Genomic DNA, 24,665 nt, shown 5'->3' with positions numbered 1-24,665 from the left:
GGTTAAGGTGACAGGGATACTGGAGTGATAGAGGTAGATAGGTATAGGGGTAAGGTGACTAGGCATCAGGATATAGGATAAACAAAGTAGCAGCAGCATAAATGATGATTGTATGTGAGTGTGTGCGTGTGTATAAATGTCAGTATAAATGTGTGTGCATGTTTTTATTTTTATTTTATTTTATTTTGATCTCTTTTAGTCCCCATTTAGACTAATCTTCCAATAGGCCTTAAACATTAAAATACAATTTATAATACGAACACATTTCCACATATAACACACTATTACAAACATACATAATATACTAACATAATGACCCAATAAATACTCAATCTAAAAAAATATTGATTCTTCATCTACTATAGTCCCACAACATTTCTATGTATTATATTTAAATTGTTTTAAAATAAGGTTTAAATTTATATATTGAAAGGTTTCTGGTTTGCTCAGTTAATTTATTCAATTTCTTTATTGCTCTAAATCGAAATGTTCTTTTGCCTATTTCGCTTTTCTGTCAGGACAACGCATAGATGGTGGACAATCTATTCCTAGTATTTACGGAATGTCTGTCTCTTATCAACTGAATACCGTTGTGAATAGAACTTGGCCGTTTTAAATGATGTATATTATGAAATAAAATAAGCATGTTCCTTTCAATTATCTTATCGATTGATGACCAACCAAGAACATTGCACATGACTGCAACAGAAGAACCATATCTCCACCTTAAAACAATCCTTGCTGCTTTGTTCTGTGCATTCTGCAGCCTCCTAACTTTACTTGATGATGCATTTCCCCAGACCACAGAACAGTAGTTCACCTGACTCGCAATTAATGCTTGTGTTATTTGCTGAAGAATTTTTCCTGGTAAATATTTAGCTATCCTTCTGATTATGCATGCTGTTTTTTTTTTTTTTTTTTACATAGATTAGTTATTTGAGATGACCATGATAAGCAGTTGTCTAGCTGCACTCCCAATAGTTTGGTTTCTGCCACTTCTTCAATTTGTACTCCTCCCATACTTAATTGTATCCCATGCTGTTTTGGCCTTTTCCTAGTGGAACAGAACAACATAACTTTGGTTTTCTTGGTGTTTAAAACAAGTTTGTTTTGGCAAACCCACTCCCTAATATTCGCCAAAGCTCCCTGTAAAGCTTGCTGTACCTGTTGAACCGATTGTCTTGCTGCATAAATTGTAGTATCATCTGCAAATATAGTAGCTTGAGTTTCAGCTAAGGCATAGGGAAGGTCGTTGGTATATATTAAATAGAGAAGTGGCCCAAGGCAGCTGCCCTGCGGTATTCCACAGTTTAACACATGAGGGGAAGAAAATTAACCATTGATATAGGTGGACTGTTTCCTGTCAGTTAGATATGACTGTACCCAATTCAATGCTACCTCCTTAAAACCATAATGCATTAATTTTGTCAAAATTATTTCATGATCCACTATAGTGTACTACAATAGTACACCCACAAACTTGCCATTATCCGTAGCATTGAGCCACTGGTCAGTCATGTCAACCAATGCAGTGGTAGTTATGTGTGTGTTGGAGTGTCAGTGTGTGTCAGTGTGTAGAGTCCTGTGAGTATGCATATAATTAAATACAGATAGTCCATGTAGCCGTTCTGTTAGCTATTTAGCAGTCTAATGGCATATGGCTCTTTTCTAATGACGTTGAGAACATTCCCTTTAATTGATTTTGCTGAATTTAATCAGAATGGTTTCAGATGTAATCTCTAATCAATGTAAATTCAATGATTTGAGATGTCACCCGTGTCACGAGAATTTTCAATCCCAATGATGATAACTAAGAATTACTTAAGCTTTGACCAATCCCCGACGTTTGTAAGACCCTGGGTTTAATAATAATTAGGCAAAGACTCAGCTTATGCAAAAAGTTAGTACAGTTTATTCAGAGAACGTTCTAAAGTCCATAATACAAAGACATACCATTTTATAACTCACTCCCTCCCTACCTAATGCACGCACATACATACACACAAACAGTAGGTGGGATGTATCTTTCCTCATAGTTCTCACCACTCGTTTATCACTTCCAAGCTGGCAGTTCCCTCCTCCCAAGATTAGAGGAACCTTGACAGGACTCCCAGGCCTGTCGTAAGTTTCTCAGAGTTCTAACCAGGTCAGGTCATACACAGTTTAATTGTTCTCTGTATTTTCTTAGTCACACACACACATTTCTACTTGTCTCAACCAAACCTTATTAGACTGAAGTTTATCATTCTAATTCATTATATATGTTACATAGTCTTAATAATTACATTTCAGGGTGGAATTCTTTAGTCATTACCATAAACATATAAATTCCCTTATCAACCCGCCATAATCAATCACACACACACACACAGGGGCACCTGACTTTATCTGAAAGTGGCTGTGTAAAAAAATGGTGTATTATTTTTTGGTGAATTGTTTTAACCATTTCATGCAAATAAACATAATATATTTTTTAGAACACAAGTGCACATCAATGCCTAATTTATTATAACCATTACAGATAACAAATCCTAATTGCTAAATTGCCCCATATATATTCAGTCAATAAAAAAACAAGTGCCATTTTATGATTGATTTATTGAAACCATAATATCAACTTGCATATGACGCTACAAGCTTGGCACACCTGTATTTGGGGAGTTTCTCCCATTCTTCTTTGAAGATCCTCTCAAGCTCTGTCAGGTCTCTCCAGAGATGTTCGATCGGGTTCAAGTCCGGGCTCTGGCTGGGCCACTCAAAGACATTCAGAAACTTGTCCCGAAGCCACTTCTGCGTTGTCTTGGCTGTGTGCATAGGGTCGTTGTCCTGTTGGAAGGTGAACCTTCACCCCAGTCTGAGTGCTCTGGAGCAGGGTTTCATCAAGGATCTCTATGTACTTTGCTCTGTTCATCTTTCCCTCAATCGTGACTAGTCTCCCAGTCCCTGCTGATGAAAAACATCCCCACAGCATGATGCTGCCACCACCAAGCTTCCTCCAGACGTGGATCTTGGCATTCAGGCCAAAGAGTTCTATCTTGGTTTCATCAGACCAGAGAATCTTGTTTCTCATGGTCGGAATCCTTTAGGTACCTTTTGGCAACTCCAAGCGGGCTGTCATGTGCCTTTTACTGAGTGTGTGTGTGTGCACTCTGGACACGTGTGTAGAGGGAGTGGTCAGAACGCAATTGAGCGAGTGAGACACAGAGGGGAAAGGGAATTTATGGAGAAGAACTGTGTGATGCCTGGCTTGTTTTTGTTTTTTTTCCCTCCACAAATGCGCATGTAGGCCTACAAATGGAACACTAGAGTCAAAGTAATTTAACGTGTCTTGAAGACAATAAAATATAAATAAAAATAGGGACAAAATGTTGCTTGCCCATTCAGGTAGCCACAAATCAGATTCCACCAAATAGTTTTAGTATTTGAAACAAAGGTGATCTCTGGTTAAAGATCACATGTTGAGATCTGTCGAGACTCATGCCCATCCACACCTCCGACGTTGACTTTTTTTTTGTTAGAGGCGATCAAAAACAAAAATACGATCAAAAACAACGATCAAAAACAAAAATAAACAAATTGCGAAGAAAGACAAATCCAGGTCATTAAGTTATACAAGCTAGTAGCTACCAAATCTAATTTACGGTAAGTGTGGACATATACAGTGTATTCGGAAAGTATTCAGACCCCTCATGTTGTTACGTTATAGCCTTATTCTAAAATGGATATATATATATATATATATATATATATATATATATATATATATACTGTACATATACCTTAATTACATAAGTATTCAGACCCTTTGCTATGAGACTCGAAATTGAGCTCAGGTACATCCTGTTTCCATTGATCATTATCCTTGAGATATTTCTACAACTTGATTGGAGTCCACCTGTGGTAAATTCAATTTATTGGACATTATTTGGAAAGGCACACATCTGTCTATATAAGGTCCCATAGTTGACCGTACACGTCAGAGTAAAAAACAAGCCATGAGGTCGAAGGAATTGTCCGTAGAGCTCCGAGACTAGATTGTGTTGAGGCACAGATCTGGGGAAGGGTACCAAAAATGTGTGCAGGTCCCCAAGAACACAGTGGCCTCCATCATTCTTAAATTAAAGAAGTTTGGAACCACCAAGACTCTTCCTAGAGCAGACCGCCTGGCCAAACTGAGCAATCAGGGGAGAAGGGCCTTGGTCAAGGTGATGACCAAGAAGCCACTCTTCAGTAAAAGGCACATGACAGCCTGCTTGGAGTTTGCCAAAAGGCACCTAAAGAACTCTCAAATCAAGATGGAATTCTTTGGTCTGAATGCCAAGCATCACGTCTGGAGGAAACCTGGCACCATCCCTACGGTGAAGCATAGTGGTGGCAGCATTATGCTGTGGGGATGTTTTTCAGTGGCAGGAACTAGGAGACTAGTCAGGATCGAGGGAAAGATGAACGGAGCAAAGTACAGAGAGATTCATAATGAAAACCTGCTCTAGAGGGCTCAGGACCTCAGATTGGGGAAAAGGTTAATCTTCCAACAGGACAACGACCCTATGCACACAGCCAAGACAACGCAGGAGTGGCTTCGGGACAAGTCTCTGAATGTACTTGAGTGACTCAGCAAGAGCCCGGACTTGAACCCGATCGAACATCTCTGGAGAGACCTGAAAATAGCTGTGCAGTGATGCTCCCCATCCAACCTGACAGAGCTTGAGAGGATCTGTAGAGAAGAATGGGAGAAACTCCCCAAATACAGGTGTGCCAAGTTTGTAGCGTCATACCCGAGAATATTCGAGGCTGTTATCGCTGACAAAGGTTTTTCTTGTAATTCACTGTATCACAATTCCAGTGGGTCAGAAGTTTACATACAGTAAGTTGACTGTGCCTTTAATCAGCTTTTTCTATTCCAGAAAATTATTTCATGGCTTTAGAAGCTTCTGATAGGCTAATTGACATAATTTGAGTCAATTGGAGGTGTACCTGTGGATGTATTTCAAGGCCTACCTTCAAAGTCAGTGCCCCTTTGCTTGACATTATGGTAAAATCAAAAGAAATTAGCCAAGACCTCAGAAAAAAAATTGTAGACCTCCACAAGTCTGGTTCATCCTTGGGAGCAATTTTCCAAATGCTTGAAGGTACCATGTTAATCTGTACAAACAATAGTACGCAAGTATAAACTCCATGGGACCACGCAGCCGTCATACCGCTCAGGAAGGAAACGCTTTCTGTCTCCTAGAGATGAACGTACTTTGGTGCGAAAGTGCAAATCCATCCCAGAACAACAGCAAAGGACCCTTTGAAGATGCTAGAGGAAACAGGTACAAAAGTATCTATATCCACAATAAAACGAGTCCTATATCGACATAACCTGAAAGGCCGCTCAGCAAGGAAGAAGCCACTGCTCCAAAACCGCCATAAAAAAAGCGGTTTGCAACTGCACATGGGGACAAAGATTGTACTTTTTGGAGAAATGTCTTCTGGTCTAATGACCATCGTTATGTTTGGAAGAACACCATCCCAACCGTGAAGCACGGGGTGGCAGCATCATGTTGTGGAGGTGCTTTGCTGCAGGAGGGACTGGTGCACTTCACAAAATAGATGGCATCATTATGTGGATATATTGTAGCAACATCTCAAGACATCAGTCAGGAAGTTAAAGCTTGGTCGCAAATGGGTCTTCCAAATGAACAATGACCCCAAGCATACTTCCAAAGTTGTGGCAAAATGGCTTAAGGACAACCAAGTCAAGTTTTTGGAGTGGCCATCACAAAGCCCTGACCTCAATCCTATAGAAAATTTGTGGGCAGAACTGAAAATCTGTGTGCGAGCAAGGAGGCCTACAAACCTGACTCAGTTACACCAGCTCTGTCAGTAGGAATGGGACAAACTTCACCCAACTTATTGTGGGAAGCTTGTGGAAGGCTTCCTGAAATGTTTGACCCAAGTTAAACAATTTAATGGCAATGATCCCAAATACTAATTGAGTGTATGTAAACTTCTGACCCACTGGGAATGTGATGAAAGAAATAAAAGCTGAAATAAATTATTCTCTCTACTATTATTCTGACATTTCACATTCTTAAAATAAAGTGGTGATCCTAACTGACCTAAGACAGGGAATTTGTACTCAGATTAAATGTCAGGAATTGTGAAAAACGGAGTTTAAATGTATTTCGCTAAGGTGTATGTAAACTTCCGACTTCAACTTTATGTAATGAATTACGGTTTCATTTTATTTTATTTCATGCATTTGCAAACATTTTCAAAAGCCTGTTTTTTCTTTTTCATTATGGGGTATTGTGTGTAGATTGATGAGGGGGAAAACAATTGAATCCATTTTAGAATGACACTGTAACGTAACAGTAAAGGGGTCGGAATACAGTAAAGCGTTCCGAATGCACTGTACAAGTGAAAGTGAATGAGAGAAATTGACCAATCTCATGCACAAAGGACCCTAGTTAATGTAATTGCATCTTTTTCTATTATAGCGCACACTGCTGAAATTAGCTGGGGTAGAAATTCACTACTGTTCCTTATGGATATGCAAGTGTGTGTGTGTGTGTGTGTGTTGTACAATTATGGAAATAGTTCTTAGATCCCTTGGCAATTTCAAAAGTACATGAATATTAGAACAGCCACAGCACATACATATTATTTTATCCTTACTATATTTTCCATTCACAGCCTCTGTTTGATAACCCAGATTCAAATCAGCGTCCACAGTATTCATTGATGTTTGAATACTATCCTCTTTTCAAAGACGTCCATGTTGCCATTGTAGGAGGGAAAGCACAGGACGCTGACGGCCTATTCTGTCCCACCATTTTATTATTTGCTTTCAACTCTCCATGTGATGGGGGGATGAAAAGAGTGAGGCGGAGGAAGAGTGAAAGAGAGAGGGGCATGGTGATGAGAGGTCAGGCAGGATAGCTAGTAAACTGGATACCCTCCTGGTGTTGCCAGGGGAAAGGTGACCCTCTCTACACCTCCTGACCTGGGTCTGCACACAACACTCAGTCTGTCTCTGGGGGGGGGGGGATCTGGTCACCATGATGGCCCATAAAGTCAAATAAATAATCTCCTCCATGATGGTCCCTCACTGCATTGGTTAGACCAGAACAATAGTCTCAGCCAGGGCTAGACGCAGGGCCTGTACACTATCTCTGATTACTCAGCAGGGTTTTTCCTTCTTGCACTGTGTGCCACAGCAGCCCTTTCCATATCACCCCACAGGATGCCGCTCTGCTCTCCTCTCCTTTCCTCTTACGCTCCTCTGTATGAGGTTACATTTCAACGTAGATTCCCCACCCTGGGGACTGGCAGACCGTCACACTCAACCATTTACTCTCACTCACCAAGTAGGTCCAGTGTTTGTAACCGTAATCTGTGGAGAAGCTTCTTCTTGGCATTCGGTTATGTCTGCCCATGGCCCTACGCAGCACTGGGCCTGCTGACAAAGGGAGCCCCCATGGTGTCGACAGGGCCCAGGGGTGGAGCTCCGCAAAGGGGCCCATCCAGCAGAGACACAGCAGGCCTACGCTCCAGGACTGGCCTCAGTTGTCCATGCTGAGAGGGCAGAGGAAGGCAAGGAGGGCTATTGATAGGCTCAGTCAACTCACCTGCTTAATTCATTATTTTTGACTCTAAATTGTATATCCCACTTGCTCTATGATCATATAATATTTAGCAGCTGAGGTGATTTTATGTTGTCAATCCAAAAGATGATTTAAACAATAGCCTTTCTGGCCTCCCGAGTGGCACAGCGGTCTAAGGCACTGCATCACACCCCATAGGGGGGTGTACAATTGGCCGGGGTGGCTTTATATCACACTCTAGCCACTCCTTGTGGCGGGCCAGGTGCCTGCAAGCTGACCCTGGTCGTCAGTTGAACGATGTTTCCTCCAACACATTGGTGTGGTTGGTGTTAAGAAGATGTTTCAGAGGTTGCATCAATCAACCTTTGCCTCTCCCGAGCTCGTTGGGGAGTTGCAGCAATGAGACAAAATCGCAATTGGTATCACGAAATTGGGGAGAAAAAGGGGGGTAAAATACAAAAACAAAATAACAATAGTAGTTCCCTTTGGGGCCTGTCTATACTGGTATGATACACTGTTGGTATTTGTAGTGGGCTTCTGTACATGGCTCCAAATCCCTTGACCTAATCTCCAGGGGGCTTCTCTCCTCCTCCCCTCTTCCCTTCTGTCAGCACTCCTTCCTCCCTCTCTTTCACACTTCCCCTCTTCTCGGCTCTCTCCCCCATTGTTGGTGTTACTTGATAATTAATTTGAACAAAGACCAGACATTCAACCCTAGATTAATCAGCCCTGTTTAACAATGGGCGAAGGGCATGTGCGTTTGTTTGCAGGTTGTGTGTGGTCGGTAGTGTGAGTGCAGAGGAGGAGTGTGCATATCCAATTAATGTTTCCACAAATAGTCAATATCATTTTAACATGTTTTTAGATTTCTATTTAGAGAAATGTGTAAGAGAGAGAGAGAGAGTGTCTTTTCACTTTTAATTGTTGGTATGGTATAGTGTGATACCGACAGAGAGAGAGTGGTATAGTGTGATACAGACCGACAGAGTGGTATAGGGTGATACAGAAAGAGAGTGGTATAGTGTGATAAAGACAGAGAGTGGTATAGTGTGATAAAGACAGAAAGAGATTGGTATAGTGTGATACAGACAGAGTGTGGTATAGTGTGATAAAGACAGAGAGAGTGGTATAGTGTGATAAAGACAGAGAGTGGTATAGTGTGATAAAGACAGAGAGAGTGGTATAGTGTGATAAAGACAGAGAGAGAGTGGTATAGTGTGATACAGACAGAGAGAGTGGTATAGTGTGATAAAGACAGAGAGAGAGTGGTATAGTGTGATAAAGACACAGAGAGAGTGGTATAGTGTGATACAGACAGAGAGAGTGATATAGTGTGATAAAGACAGAGAGAGAGTGGTATAGTGTGATACAGACAGAGTGAGTGGTATAGTGTGATAAAGACAGAGAGAGATTGGTATAGTGTGAAAAAGACAGAGAGAGAGTGGTATAGTGTGATACAGACAGAGTGAGTGGTATAGTGTGATACAGACAGAGAGTGTCGTATAGTGTGATAAAGACAGCGAGAGTGTGGTATAGTGTGATAAAGACAGAGAGAGAGTGGTATAGTGTGATAAAGACAGAGAGAGAGTTGTATAGTGTGATAAAGACAGAGAGAGATTGGTATAGTGTGATACAGACAGAGAGAGTGGTATAGTGTGATACAGACAGAGAGAGAGTGGTATAGTGTGATAAAGACAGAGAGAGATTGGTATAGTGTGATACAGACAGAGTGAGTGATATAGTGTGTTAAAGACAGAGAGAGAGTTCTATAGTGTGATAAAGACAGAGAGAGATTGGTATAGTGGGATACAGACAGAGAGAGTGGTATAGTGTGATAAAGACTGAGAGAGAGTGGTATAGGGTGATACAGACAGAGAGAGAGTTGTATAGTGTGATACAGACAGAGTGTGGTATAGGGTGATACAGACAAAGAGAGTGGTATAGTGTGATAAAGACAGAGAGAGTGTGGTATAGTGTGATAAAGACAGAGAGAGTGGTATAGTGTGATAAAGACAGAGAGAGAGTGGTATAGTGTGATAAAGACAGAGAGAATGGTATAGTGTGATAAAGAGAGAGTGTGGTATAGTGTGATACAGACAGAGAGAGAGTGGTATAGTGTGATAAAGACAGAGAGTGGTATAGTGTGATAAAGACAGAGAGAGTGGTATAGTGTGATAAAGACAGAGAGAGAGTGGTATAGTGTGATACAGACAGAGAGAGAGTGGTATAGTGTGATAAAGACACAGAGAGAGTGGTATAGTGTGATACAGACAGAGAGAGTGGTATAGTGTGATAAAGACAGAGAGAGAGTGGTATAGTGTGATACAGACAGAGAGAGTGGTATAGTGTGATAAAGACAGAGAGAGATTGGTATAGTGTGATACAGACAGAGAGTGTGGTATAGTGTGATAAAGACAGAGAGAGTGTGGTATAGTGTGATAAAGACAGAGAGAGAGTGGTATAGTGTGATAAAGACAGAGAGAGAGTTGTATAGTGTGATACAGACAGAGAGAGAGTGGTATAGTGTGATAAAGACAGAGAGAGATTGGTATAGTGTGATACAGACAGAGTGAGTGATATAGTGTGTTAAAGACAGAGAGAGAGTTCTATAGTGTGATAAAGACAGAGAGAGATTGGTATAGTGGGATACAGACAGAGAGAGTGGTATAGTGTGATAAAGACTGAGAGAGAGTGGTATAGGGTGATACAGACAGAGAGAGAGTTGTATAGTGTGATACAGACAGAGTGTGGTATAGGGTGATACAGACAAAGAGAGTGGTATAGTGTGATAAAGACAGAGAGAATGGTATAGTGTGATAAAGAGAGAGTGTGGTATAGTGTGATACAGACAGAGAGAGTGGTATAGTGTGATAAAGACAGAGAGAGAGTGGTATAGTGTGATAAAGACAGAGAGTGGTATAGTGTGATAAAGACAGAGAGAGAGTAGTATAGTGTGATAAAGACAGAGAGAGAGTGGTATAGTGTGATAAAGACAGAGAGAGTATGGTATAGTGTGATAAAGACAGAGAGAGTGTGGTATAGTGTGATAAAGACAGAGAGAGAGTGGTATAGTGTGATAAAGACAGAGAGAGAGTGGTATAGTGTGATAAAGACATAGAGAGAGTGGTATAGTGTGATAAAGACAGAGAGAGAGTGGTATAGTGTGATAAAGACAGAGAGAGAGTGGTATAGTGTGATAAAGACAGAGAGAGTGTGGTATAGTGTGATAAAGACATAGAGAGAGTGGTATATTGTGATAAAGACGGAGAGAGTGGTATAGTGTGATAAAGACAGAGAGAGAGTGGTATAGTGTGATAAAGACAGAGAGAGTGTGGTATAGTGTGATAAAGACATAGAGAGAGTGGTATAGTGTGATAAAGACAGAGAGAGAGTGGTATAGTGTGATAAAGACAGAGAGAGTGGTATAGTGTGATAAAGACAGAGAGAGAGTTGTATAGTGTGATAAAGACAGAGAGAGTGGTATAGTGTGATAAAGACAGAGAGAGTGGTATAGTGTGATAAAGACAGAGAGAGAGTGGTATAGTGTGATACAGACATATAGAGAGTGGTATTGTGTGATAAAGACAGAGAGAGAGTGGTATAGTGTGATAAAGACAGAGTGTGGTATAGTGTGATAAAGACAGAGAGAGAGTGGTATAGTGTGATAAAGACAGAGAGAGAGTGGTATAGTGTGATAAAGACAGAGAGAGAGTGGTATAGTGTGATAAAGACAGAGAGAGAGTGGTATAGTGTGATACAGACATATAGAGAGTGGTATTGTGTGATAAAGACAGAGAGAGAGTGGTATAGTGTGATAAAGACAGAGTGTGGTATAGTGTGATAAAGACAGAGAGAGAGTGGTATAGTGTGATAAAGACAGAGTGTGGTATAGTGTGATAAAGACAGAGAGAGAGTGGTATCGTGTGATAAAGACAGAGAGAGAGTGGTATAGTGTGATAAAGACAGAGAGAGAGTTGTATAGTGTGATAAAGACAGAGTGAGTGGTATAGTGTGATAAAGACAGAGAGAGTGGTATAGTGTGATAAAGACAGAGTGTGGTATAGTGTGATAAAGACAGAGAGAGAGTGGTATAGTGTGATAAAGACAGAGAGAGAGTGGTATAGTGTGATAAAGACAGAGTGAGTGGTATAGTGTGATAAAGACATAGAGAGAGTGGTATAGTGTGATAAAGACAGAGAGAGTGGTATAGTGTGATAAAGACAGAGAGAGAGTGGTATAGTGTGATAAAGACAGAGTGTGGTATAGTGTGATAAAGACAGAGAGAGAGTGGTATAGTGTGATAAAGACAGAGAGAGTGTGGTATAGTGTGATAAAGACAGAGAGAGTGGTATAGTGTGATAAAGACAGATTGTGGTATAGTGTGATAAAGACAGAGAGAGAGTGGTATAGTGTGATAAAGACAGAGAGAGAGTGGTATAGTGTGATAAAGACAGAGAGAGTGGTATAGTGTGATAAAGACATAGAGAGAGTGGTATAGTGTGATAAAGACAGAGAGAGTTGTATAGTGTGATAAAGACAGAGTGTGGTACAGTGTGATAAAGACAGAGAGAGAGTGGTATAGTGTGATAAAGACAGAGAGAGAGTGGTATAGTGTGATAAAGACAGAGAGAGTGGTATAGTGTGATAAAGACAGAGTGTGGTATAGTGTGATAAAGACAGAGAGAGAGTGGTATAGTGTGATAAAGACAGAGAGAGTGTGGTATAGTGTGATAAAGACAGAGAGATAGAGTGGTATAGTGTGATAAAGACAGAGAGAGAGTGGTATGGTGTGATAAAGACAGAGTGTGGTATAGTGTGATAAAGACACAGAGAGAGTGGTATAGTGTGATAAAGACAGAGAGAGTGGTATAGTGTGATAAAGACAGAGAGAGAGTGGTATAGTGTGATAAAGACAGAGAGAGAGTGGTATAGTGTGATAAAGACAGAGAGAGTGGTATAGTGTGATAAAGACAGAGAGAGAGTGGTATAGTGTGATAAAGACAGAGAGAGTGGTATAGTGTGATAAAGACAAAGAGAGAGTGGTATAGTGTGATAAAGACAGAGAGAGTGGTATGGTGTGATAAAGACAGAGAGAGAGTGGTATAGTGTGATAAAGACAGAGAGATTGGTATAGTGTGATAAAGACAGAGAGAGAGTGGTATAGTGTGATAAAGACAGAGAGAGAGTGGTATAGTGTGATAAAGACAGAGAGAGAGTGGTATAGTGTGATAAAGACAGAGAGAGAGTGGTATAGTGTGATAAAGACAGAGAGAGAGTGGTATAGTGTGATAAAGACAGAGAGAGTGGTATGGTGTGATAAAGACAGAGAGAGAGTGGTATAGTGTGATAAAGACAGAGAGAGAGTGGTATAGTGTGATAAAGACAGAGAGAGAGTGGTATAGTGTGATAAAGACAGAGAGAGAGTGGTATAGTGTGATAAAGACAGAGAGAGAGTGGTATAGTGTGATAAAGACAGAGAGAGAGTGGTATAGTGTGATAAAGACAGAGAGAGTGGTATGGTGTGATAAAGACAGAGAGAGAGTGGTATAGTGTGATAAAGACAGAGAGAGTGGTATAGTGTGATAAAGACAGAGAGAGAGTGGTATAGTGTGATAAAGACAGAGTGTGGTATAGTGTGATAAAGACAGAGAGAGAGTGGTATGGTTGATAAAGACAGAGTGTGGTATAGTGTGATGAAGACAGAGAGAGAGTGTTATAGTGTGATAAAGACAGAGAGAGAGTGGTATAGTGTGATAAATACAGAGAGAGAGTGGTATAGTGTGATAAAGACAGAGAGAGTTGTATAGTGTGATAAAGACAGAGTGTGGTATACAGTGATAAAGACAGAGAGAGTGTGGTATAGTGTGATAAAGACAGAGAGAGTGTGGTATAGTGTGATAAAGACAGAGAGAGAGTGGTATATTGTGATAAAGACGGAGAGAGTGGTATAGTGTGATAAAGACAGAGAGAGTGGTATAGTGTGATAAAGACAGAGTGTGGTATAGTGTGATAAAGACAGAAAGTGGCCAAACTAAGTATTGTCTTGGGTCTTAGACAATAAAACACCTCCTCTACGTGACCTTTTCACTTTTCAGCTTTTCAGGCTTTGGTTTTACATTGGGCAAAATCTTAAATGGCACCCTATTCTGTATAAATGGGGAATATGGAACGGCCATATTCTGTAATGGCCCCATTGTTTAGGTAATAGGGTGCCATTTTGGACATAGCCGTATTTCGTTGAATGTTGCGTTTCCTTTGAACTTGTGTGATGTTAATACTGTGTCTGTGTGCTGGATGTGTCTCCCTCCCAGGCCTCATCCTGCTCTTCTACCTAGTGTTCTACATCTTCCTAGCAGGCATGTTCTGCCTCACCATGTATGTCATGCTGCAGACCTTGGATGACCACAAACCCACCTGGCAAGACAGGCTTGGCACACCAGGTATTACACACTAATACACCAATACCACCATTTAAGAGGTTTTGATACACTTAAACCTCACATTACAAACTAACATTTTTACAATTGCTACTGTATAGTCGTGAACACCCCAGACAATCACACATTGTACTGTATACATATGATGAAGGCTAAAATCCCTCCCTCTCCTCTTTCTTTCTTTTCACCAGGCATGATGATCAGACCCAGGGGAGACACCATGGAGATCAACACCCACAACACTGAGAGCTGGGACATGTATACCAAGACCCTGGACAATTTCCTCTCCCGTGAGTATGTTTCTGTCAGCTTGTGTCTCTGTCTGTCTCTCTAATGTCATTTCCATTGGGGAAAACAACATGTTAAACTGTATTTCTCTCCCATCCAGCCTACAACAACTCTCTGCAGGCTGAGAAGAATGACGAGTGCACACCGGACCAGTATTTTATTCAGGCAGACAGTGGTGATGTGAAGAACAACCCCAAGCGCTCCTGCCAGTTCAACCGAACCCTTCTACAAGAATGCTCTGGCCTCGATGACCATACTTATGGATACCAGGCTGGCAAGCCATGCATCATCATCAAGCTGAACCGGGTATGGTAGAAGCAGAGGGGGGGGGGGGAGTTTAGAATTGTTTGTTTTATTGTTTTCAGAATCACAACATTTCTCAGTTGAATGGATCTGTTTTAAGGAGGGATGAAGTGGGGTTGGGGGTGAAACTGCCAGGTTAACACAGGTCTGTCTGTCCCTCTAGGTCATTGGGATGTTGCCAGGAAAGGATGGCCAGGCTCCATTTGTCACTTGTGGAGCGAAGGTGAGCCTCTCTCTCGCTCATTCATTCCCCCACCTCTCAGAATTAACCCATCTTGTATCTTAAAAAAATAACAAATCTTTTACATTTATTTAACCAGGTAGACCAGTTGAGAACAAGTTCTCATTTACAACTGTGACCTGGCCAAGATAAAGCAAAGCAGTGGAACACAAACAACAACACAGAGTTACACATAAACAATTGTACAGTCAATAACACAAAAGAAAATAAAGATTTTTCTATTTATGTACAGTGTGTGCAAATGTAGAATAGTAGGAAGGTAGGCAATAAATAGGCCCTAGAGGTGAAAATAATTACAACTTAGCATTAATACTGGAGTGATAGATGTGCAGATGATGATGTTTTCCCGATCGTCGTTGTAATTATACTCAGACCAAAGCGCAGCGTGATATTGGTTCCACATCCTTTTATTTTAAGAGAACCGAACAAAAAAATCAATAAAGAATACACGACCAGTGAAGTTCATGCAGTGCTCACAGGCAACTACACAGAAACAAGATCCCACAAAAACCAGTGGGGAAATGGCTGCCTAAATATGATCCCCAATCAGAGACAACGATAAATAGCTGCCTCTGATTGGGAACCATACCAGGCCAACATAGAAATAATAACCTAGATAGGAACACCCCCCCCCCCCCCCCTCCCCCAGTCACACCCCGACCTAACCAAAATAGAGAATAACAAGGCTCTCTATGGTCGGGGCGTGACAGATGTGCAAGTAGAGATACTGGGGTGCAAAAGAACAAGAGTGTAAGTAATAATATGGGGATGAGGATGTGCTATTTACAGATTGGCTGTGTACAGGTACAGTGATCGGTAAGCTGCTCAGACAGCTGATGCTTAAAATTAGAGAGGGAGATATAAGACTCCAGCTTCAGAGATTTTTGCAATTCGTTCCAGTCATTGGCAGCAGAGAACTGTAAGGAAAGGCGGTGCAATATACCAGTGCAATATACCTGCTGGAACGCATGCTACAGGTGGGTGTTGCTATGGTGACCAGTGAGCTGAGATAAGGCGGGGGGGTTGGGCAAGTTGCTGCAGGGGGTGCTGAGATGTTGGCCAGGGTAGGGGTAGCCAGGTGGAAAGCATGGCCAGCCGTGGAAAAATGCTTATTGAAATTATTGATTATCGTAGATTTATCGGTGGTGACAGTGTTTCCTAGCCTCAGTGCAGTGGGCAGCTGGGAGTAGGTGCCCAAAACTTTTTGGAATTAGTGCTACAGGAAGCAAATTTCTGTTTGAAAAAGCTAGCCTTAACTTTCCTAACTGACTGAGTATATTGGTTCCTGACTTCCCTGAAAAGTTGCATATCGCGGGGGCTATTCGATGCTCATGCAGAACGCCACAGGATGTTTTTGTGCTGGTCAGGGCAGTCAAGTCTGGGATGAACCAAGGGCTATATCTGTTCTTAGTTCTGCATTTTTTGAATGGGGCATGCTTATTTAAGATGGAGAGGAAAGCACTTTTGAAGAGCAACCAGGCCTCCTCTACTGACGGGATGAGGTCAATATCCTTCCAGGATACCCAGGCCAGGTCGATTAGAAAGGCCTGCTCGATTAAATGTTTTAGGGAGCGTTTGACAGTGATGAGGGGTGGTCGTTTGACCGCGGCAGTGATCACTGAAATCCTGGTTGAAGACAGCAGAGGTGTATTTAGAGGGCAGGTTGGTCAGGATGATATCTAAGAGGGTGCCCATGGTTACGGATTTAGGATTGTTCCTGGTAGGTTCATTGATGATTCACATATGGTGTCCAGGGCACAACTGGGGGCCGAGGGGGGTCTATAACAAGCGGCAACGGTGGGAGACTTGTTTCTGGAAAGGTGGATTTTTAAAAGTAGAAGCTCGAATTGTTTGGGCACAGACCTGGATAGCATGACAGAACTCTGCAGCTATCTCTGCAGTAGATTGCAACTCCGCCCCCTTTGGCAGTTCTATCTTGTCGGAAAATGTTATAGTTAGGGATGGAAATTTCAGGATTTTTGGTGGCCTTCCTAAGCCAGGATTCAGACACGGCTAGGACATCCGGGTTGGTGGAGTCTGGAGACACGGCTAGCAGGCCGGGGTTAGCAGCAGGCTAGCAGATGGGCCTCAGGGGGACGTCGCAACAGGAGAGTCTGTTGAAACCCCCTCGGACGGTTACGTCGGCAGACCAGTCGTGATGGATCGGTGAGGCCCGTGTCGGCAGCAAAGGGTCCAGGCCAATTGGCAAAAGAGGTAATTGAAGCCCAGGGATTGCTTGATGGAATCTCTTCAGCTAGCTGGGAGATGGGCCTAGTTCGAGGCTAGCTCCAGGCAACTGGTGCTTGCTTCGGGACAGAGACGTTAGACAAGAGTAGCCACTCGGATAGCAGCTGCGATGATCCGGTGTAAAGTTTCAGAGCTTGCGGTAGGAATCCGGAGATGTGGTACAGAAAAGCAGTCCGATATTGCGCTGTGCAGGCTGGCAGGAGTTGCCCGGGCTGAGGCTGGCAGTCTGAGTTAACGGTGATGACCGCTAGCAGTGGCTAACTGACTACTAGCTAGTAGCTAGTTAGTTGGCTAGCTTCAGAAGGGGGTTACGGTTCGAAAGTGTAAAAATAACAGATCCATACCACATTGGGTGAGGCGGGTTGCAGGAGAGTATGTTCAGTCCGTAGATGGAAAATTAGATTTTTTTATTTATTTTTTACAAATATATATGATGAGAAACGATATATACAAGGGACGGGACAAGACAATCAAAACAGACATCCCCACTGCTACGCCATCTTGAAATCTTGTTCTCATTTATGTCATCCATTAGCTTCCTTTATGTCTGTGTCTTTCTTTGCTCATCTGTGTTGCGTGATACAATGTAATTTCATCCTTTCATACCCTATGTGTATTTTGTTGTTCTCTTCTTTTCTGTTACCATCCATTCTGTCTTTCCACTCTCAGAGGTACAAAGTTGGCAAAGATGAGTGGGTAAGGGTGCCACTGTAGTGATCTTAGTGACAGATAGATATGTATTGTAGTAGATATGTATTGTATAGTTGCTAGTGACATACTGGTGCCCTCAACTTTTTCTATTCCAAGCTAGAGAGATGCAATAACGTTGTAGCATAGCATGTACAGGTAGACTCTGTCTAAAATAAATGTCAATAAATAGTAGTTTACTATTGCAAGTCCACAAGGACAGTATAGAGATAGACATGCAGTAAATGCAGGAAATTTAATTTCCATCAAGTCTACTCTAATTTGCCATGGTGTCCTTTCAAAGCTCGTCCACTCCTTCAGATTGGGCAGTCCTTCCCTGCTTGCCCACACACTTCCGACTGAACATTCCCTAACTAATAACCTTGATCCTCTGCCCCTGCAGAAAGAAGACTCTGATAAGATTGGAGAGGTGGCGTACTACCCTAAAAATGGCATCTTCAACCTCATGTACTACCCTTACTATGGCAAGAAAGCTCAGGTGAGAATCCCGCGACACCAACCCAGCAACACTCAGAAAGCATCACTTATAAACCTATTTTTATGGTTAGAATAACTAATATTAGTGATCCAATGTCATTACATTGTTATTACGCATTCATCTGCATGTGCTTTCAATACATTATAGATCAAATGTTTCTGGAAAACAATGCTGAAAGCTTTATGTAACAATAACTTACAAATCTATTGTCTTGTTTCAGGTGAACTACTCCCAGCCTCTGGTTGCCATTAAGTTCCTCAACATCACCCTCAATGAAGACATCAACATTGAGTGCAGGATCATCTCCAACAACATTCCTCCTGGGAGTGAAAGAGACAAGTTTGCTGGAAAAGTGTCTTTCAAACTGAGGATCAACACTAAACAATAGATGCACTTTCTCTTTCTCTCACTAACATGTCCACCCACCTCTTCATTCTGTGCACAGGTACACACACACACACACATACAGAAACAGATAACAGAATTAACATCCTCCGTTTGACGAATAGAATATGATTACAACTTCCATTTACCCTCGATGTCGGACATTGTATGCCCAGTTTAGTGATGTCAAATTGGTGCAGTAAAAAGGGTGGTAATTCTGTCTCTGTTTTTTGTGTGTGAGATTTGGGACTGATTCTGTTCTGTAAGTTACTTTGACTTGAAGTCTATTTATCAACACGTCTTACCAGTTTATTGTGGGTCCTTCCTTGCTGCCTCCCTCTAGAGTGCCCCTTTATATACGAATATACACAAAACGCAATACTAAACGTGTATATCTAGTTATATATAATATCCTTATATCAGTATGTCTATTTTATTGCACTTGAATAGTTCAACAGCTAAACGTATGATGTAAAAACCATTTTGGTGGATGAATGCATGAGTCATTTTTCATATGTGTATTGTCTTTAGTGTCCTAAGAAAGCGGGAGGCCTCATGTCCCAGCTCTCTGCTCTGCTATGTGGGAATTATTAATTAGGTTATGTTAAACCACTGGCCACCAGCACTCTGCAGTGATCATCCAGTTTAGCCCCCCCACACAGCCATTGTGTGAATGAAATGTGAGCTATAAGAAGATAGCATCTCCAGCATGGGGAGTTATAGAGGTCAACACCTTTGAGTATGTGTATGTGTGCGCGCGTGTATGTTTGTATGTGTGTGTGTACTGTATGTGTATGTTTGTATGTGTGTGTACTGTATGTGTATGTTTGTATGTGTATGTTTGTATGTGTGTGTGTGTGTACTGTATTTGTATGTGTGTGTACTGTATGTGTATGTTTGTATGTGTGTACTGTATTTGTATGTGTGTGTACTGTATGTGTGTGTGTGTGTGTACTGTATGTGTGTGTGTGTGTGTGTGTGTGTACTGTATGTGTGTGTGTACTGTATGGGTATGTTTGTATGTGTGTGTGTACTGTGTTTGTATGTATGTGTGTGTGTGTACTGTATGTGTATATGTGTGTGTACTGTATGTGTATGTTTGTATGTGTGTGTGTGTGTTTGTATGTATGTATGTATGTATGTGTGTGTGTGTGTGTGTGTGTGTGTGTGTGTGTGTGTGTGTGTGTGTGTGTGTGTGTGTGTGTACTGTATGTGTATATGTGTGTGTACTGTATGTGTATGTTTGTATGTGTGTACTGTATGTGTATGTTTGTATGTGTGTGTGTGTGTGTACTGTATGTGTGTGTGTGTGTGTGTACTGTATGTGTGTGTGTACTGTATGGGTATGTTTGTATGTGTGTGTGTACTGTGTTTGTATGTATGTGTGTGTGTGTACTGTATGTGTATATGTGTGTGTACTGTATGTGTATGTTTGTATGTGTGTGTGTGTGTTTGTATGTATGTATGTATGTATGTGTGTGTGTGTGTGTGTGTGTGTGTGTGTGTGTGTGTGTGTGTGTGTGTGTGTGTGTGTGTGTGTGTGTGTACTGTATGTGTATATGTGTGTGTACTGTATGTGTATGTTTGTATGTGTGTGTGTGTGTACTGTATGTGTATGTTTGTATGTGTATGTGTACTGTGTTTGTATGTATGTGTGTGTGTGTGTGTATGTACTGTATGTGTATATGTGTGTGTACTGTATGTGTATGTTTGTATGTATGTGTGTGTGTGTGTGTGTGTGTGTGTGTGTGTGTACTGTATGTGTATATGAGTGTATACTGTATGTGTATGTTTGTATGTGTGTGTTGTGGTAAACCGTGGGATGTTGGGTGGAGCGTGCAGAGATTGACACAGAGACAGGGAGGCTTTAGTCCGCAAAAACAACTTTACTAAGACAGAAAATAAATATATCAAAGAAATAACTTAGGTTTTGCTCGGTCTTCCTTCTCTTTCTTAACTGGTGTCCGTCTCTCTCTCTTCTCTCCCGGTGTGTGCCATCGTGCTCCTTATATTTCGCCTCCACAGCTGGTTGGCACTTTCCTCTAATTACCTCCACTTAGCTGTCCGTGTCGGGGGCCCAGCTCCCGTATTCCCAGCAGAGGGAGCCAACGTTGCCTCACGTACCTCCCCTCTATTACCATTCTCCGGGGTAGACCTCCTGGGATACCACAGTGTGTACTGTATGTGTATGTTTGTATGTGTGTATGTTTGTATGTGTGTGTGTACTGTATGTGTATGTTTGTATGTGTGTATGTACTGTATGTGTATGTTTGTATGTGTGTGTGTACTGTATGTGTATGTTTGTATGTGTGTGTGTACTGTATGTGTATGTTTGTATGTGTGTATGTGTGTGTGTACAGTATGTGTTTGTTTGTATGTGTGTGTGTACAGTATGTGTTTGTTTGTATAACAAAATTCAATTTTCAAGAAAAATGTCATACTGTAGGTTTGGAAGTTGCATATGCAATGTGCAATATTCATTAGAGTGACACATCAGACACATTCTTCACATTAAACAGGACTCTTTTGTTATAACCACTTGAATTGCACATCAGTCATGAATTGGATCAGTCTTCCATTACATGAATATACATCGTTCTTACAGTGCACACATGGTTTGTGTTCACAGCTGTGTTCCTCCAGCTCAAGGGCTAGGTCTTTTTGCATGTACATCACATATATTTCATGTTTCTGGACATTTAAAAAAATAAGATGATGTTATTTTATTTTGTATTGATTTGCGCTGGTTTGTGTTTTTCTTGTGAAGACGAGATGCTTATGGTTCTGTGGATAAGGACATATGGAGAGTTTGTTTTTGTTTCTATGTTTGTTTAAACTTATATTCCAAAATGTCTGACTGACTTCATCAGTTTGTACATGGCTTGTTACTGCTGTGATAGCCTTCAAACTGAGATGCACTGACTCTAACATTTCTGATTACATTGACCAGAATGTCTGTATGGCTGTTTTGGTAATACCGGTCATTTGTTTGATTTTGGTAGGATTCTCTGCCATTCCATTGCTTTAAACAGGGGAGTACAACAGATCAACCAACCTTGGAGTTGGAGGCTGTACTCTAACTATAAACATCTACAATTGAGCGTTTAGGAATTTGCTGTAGCATGGTTGTCAATGTGCTGTTGCACAGATACCCTGGATGTGCTGCTGACTTGATTAGGTACACATAATAAGAAAAGCCCATCCATCAGTTGAGGGATCTGTGGATCTGAGCGAGCGCTGCTGAACCCAGGCACCTTGCCTTGGCTGTGACATTGTGCCAATGCGACTGATCCTGCTACGACATCATAGCAACACTTTCAGAACACTAGACTCTATCTGTTCACTCAAATGAAGGATTGTGTTGACTTTTAGGGCCTATTCTTCTCTGTCAGTATTGTATATCAATACATTCTCCTTCATTTGGGTTAAAGTGGTGCCTCGGTAATATCATCATCAAGACTGACAGTAATACTATGTTTTGTTTGATAGATGTGCTGTATAATGCATGTTGAGGTATATAGGAGTGATTGAACAAAGTAAAGTGACTCCATGCTGAACATGCATGCTGCATGTAGCCTACCAATAGTCGTTGTTTTTGAGCAGTGCTAGTGCTACCTATTCCTTATCATTCCTGCTCCACTCTGTCACGCTTCATTTCACTCTTAATCTGGTCAGATAATCCAAAACAGGTCCCCTTCTTTATCCTCTCTTTGTAGTTCCACCTTATGTCAACCCTCTGTCTTTTGCTCTTTCTCTCTCTCTCTCTCTCTCTCTCTCACACACACACACACACACACACACACACACACACACATACACACACACACACACATCATCCATGCTTTCTGTTACGATATGTCAGGTGAGGAAAGACTATGGTATGTGCTTAGTTCCACAGTTACTTTACACTATAATATTATCAGGGTTTTATCCATGTGACCCACATATTGCCATGTTGTACCACAAGCCATTTTTCCGCATGAGCCCATTCCATTCACAATTCAATCTACAAGTAAATGTGTATACTATCCATGGTGTGTGTAGCCACGCACTTACAGATATGTGGATATATTCCTGATGGCAAAATGAATGCTTTTCTTTGCTACATACAAGATTAATCCTGCCACATTCCCTCCAACCAAAGATATTCATGAGCATTTTTTATAGTATGAAAAAAAACGTGCTGCAACTGCCAGACCACAGATCTTTCTGAGAGAAAGGATTTCATTTAAAACATGTTTCAGAATGATGTGTGAATGTCATTTCATGAGCAGTCCTATTCTTACATAATGATACACACAGAAGGAGCATGTTTCACTAAATGACAACAGTGCCTCTTGGTGGACAGATCGTGTTGTTCCCCAGTGTCACCTGTTATATAATAATATCTCCATATATCCCTTTTTAAGTGATCATTTGGAAATTTCTTCAAAAAGCAATAGATTTATTTCCTGTGTGGCTGTTTTTATTCTTGGAATGGCTGCAACAAATGTATAGTAACATAAATAATCAAGAGCGTGAGGAAGAAGACACAAAGAACATGGAAATATTACATTCACATATAGATATACTTATGTTTGCTAATGCAAAAGATTGAACAAAGATTGAACAATAGAAACATAACGATTTTGTTTTCAAAAATATAAAGTATTTTTATTGTTATTTTGTTGTAAAGAGGAAATAATGTATTAGCTTTGTATTGTATTAAGACAGAGGTGCTACCTGGTAGGTTTTCGACCTGTAATCTCAGAATTCTGAGTGAGACTGAAGAAAACTTGACGATTGACATACCAAGTAGCATTTTTTTTTCTAAGTCTGACCCCTTCTTTCTCTGTCTTGTTTTCAACCTTGCAGTATTGAATGGTTGCCCTGTTGAAACTCTTTCTCAGTCATTGTCTACTGGTTACTCTTTTAGGTGAACAGTGCATGTCTTTATATAGGCACCAAGATGATGAGATGAAGAAGGGCATCCTCTTCTGGTATTGGTTTGATCAGTTACACTGATTCAATAGAAAGCTGCATATTTACAGTAACTGCAAAGGATTTATCCCCAAACAGCACAATACTTGCCTGTGTCCACTGCATGTGGAAACTAGTGTGAACTATTTATTTCAAACTCACTTCTAAGCAGCAAGACAGCTTTTCACTAAAGGTCCTCCTGAAAAATAATATAAAAATGTTATGTCCCTGAAAATCTTGAATCAGACAGACAGCTTATTAAAAACGATCTAAGGCAGAACTCCTTTGAAACACTTTGGGATAGTCTCACCCAAAATGAATTGGCTGATAATTTTTTTTTTTTTTTGCTGTATGTATATTATTGTATGTATATAATGTTTTTGCTGTATGTATATTATTTTATGTATATAATTTTTTTGCTTATGTTCATTGTAAAAAAAAAAGAGAGAAATCAATAAATGTGATTGACAGAAACAACCTGATAGGTCTGTTTTTGTTCCCTTGTTTCCGATCATTTCACCTCAGATTATGTTTCACATTTCAGTGTGCCTGTTTGACTGACTAAAGGATGGATGAGCGCAATCAGTCATTCAGACAGACACTGAGTCTGAGACAGTCTGAAATAATACCCTCGAGTCGACAGGATGACATAACACTGACATAAGAGGAAGTTTATGTATTCTAATATTTGACCGTTTGAGTTAAAGGAGACACCTGTAACCTGTAACATACTTCCACAGTTAGTTTTGTAAACGTCAACAGTAATCAAACGAAATGATTGGCAGATACAAACTGGTTTTGTATACAGCTGAAGCTGCCCAATAGAGTGAGGCTCTGGGGAAAGAGGAAGTAAGGGAGTGGTAGAGTCAAGTGGTACCATCAGGCAGATGCATGTAATCTAATGTAATCTTATTCACCATGACAATCCCTAGGCAGCTCCTTCAACACTCATGTATCTTGCTTTCTGCTCTCCTCTGGCAGACTGTGGCCACCTACCTAGCCTCACCTCTGGGCATGACATCTAGCCAAGT

At 41.0% G+C, this 24,665-nt stretch overlaps 1 protein-coding gene across 1 annotated transcript in view; it reads left to right on the top strand.

Annotated features, from left to right (window-relative positions):
• The window catches only part of LOC129868492 (sodium/potassium-transporting ATPase subunit beta-2-like), a 29,658-nt gene extending 5,542 nt beyond the window's left edge, over positions 1-24,116 (top strand). The window contains exons 2-7 of the mRNA XM_055942518.1: positions 13,901-14,029; positions 14,218-14,316; positions 14,415-14,620; positions 14,781-14,840; positions 18,196-18,291; positions 18,512-24,116. Coding sequence (XP_055798493.1) covers positions 13,901-14,029; positions 14,218-14,316; positions 14,415-14,620; positions 14,781-14,840; positions 18,196-18,291; positions 18,512-18,679 — 758 coding nt within the window. The 3' untranslated portion in view covers positions 18,680-24,116. The remainder of the gene's footprint in view (positions 1-13,900; positions 14,030-14,217; positions 14,317-14,414; positions 14,621-14,780; positions 14,841-18,195; positions 18,292-18,511) is intronic.
• Positions 24,117-24,665: the final 549 nt, after the last annotated feature.

Source organism: Salvelinus fontinalis, chromosome 13 (assembly GCF_029448725.1).
Source record: "Salvelinus fontinalis isolate EN_2023a chromosome 13, ASM2944872v1, whole genome shotgun sequence".
In the NCBI taxonomy this organism is placed as follows: domain Eukaryota; kingdom Metazoa; phylum Chordata; class Actinopteri; order Salmoniformes; family Salmonidae; genus Salvelinus; species Salvelinus fontinalis.
The sequence above is the reverse complement of the archived record's forward strand: the minus strand, read 5'-3'. Positions and strand labels throughout refer to the sequence as shown.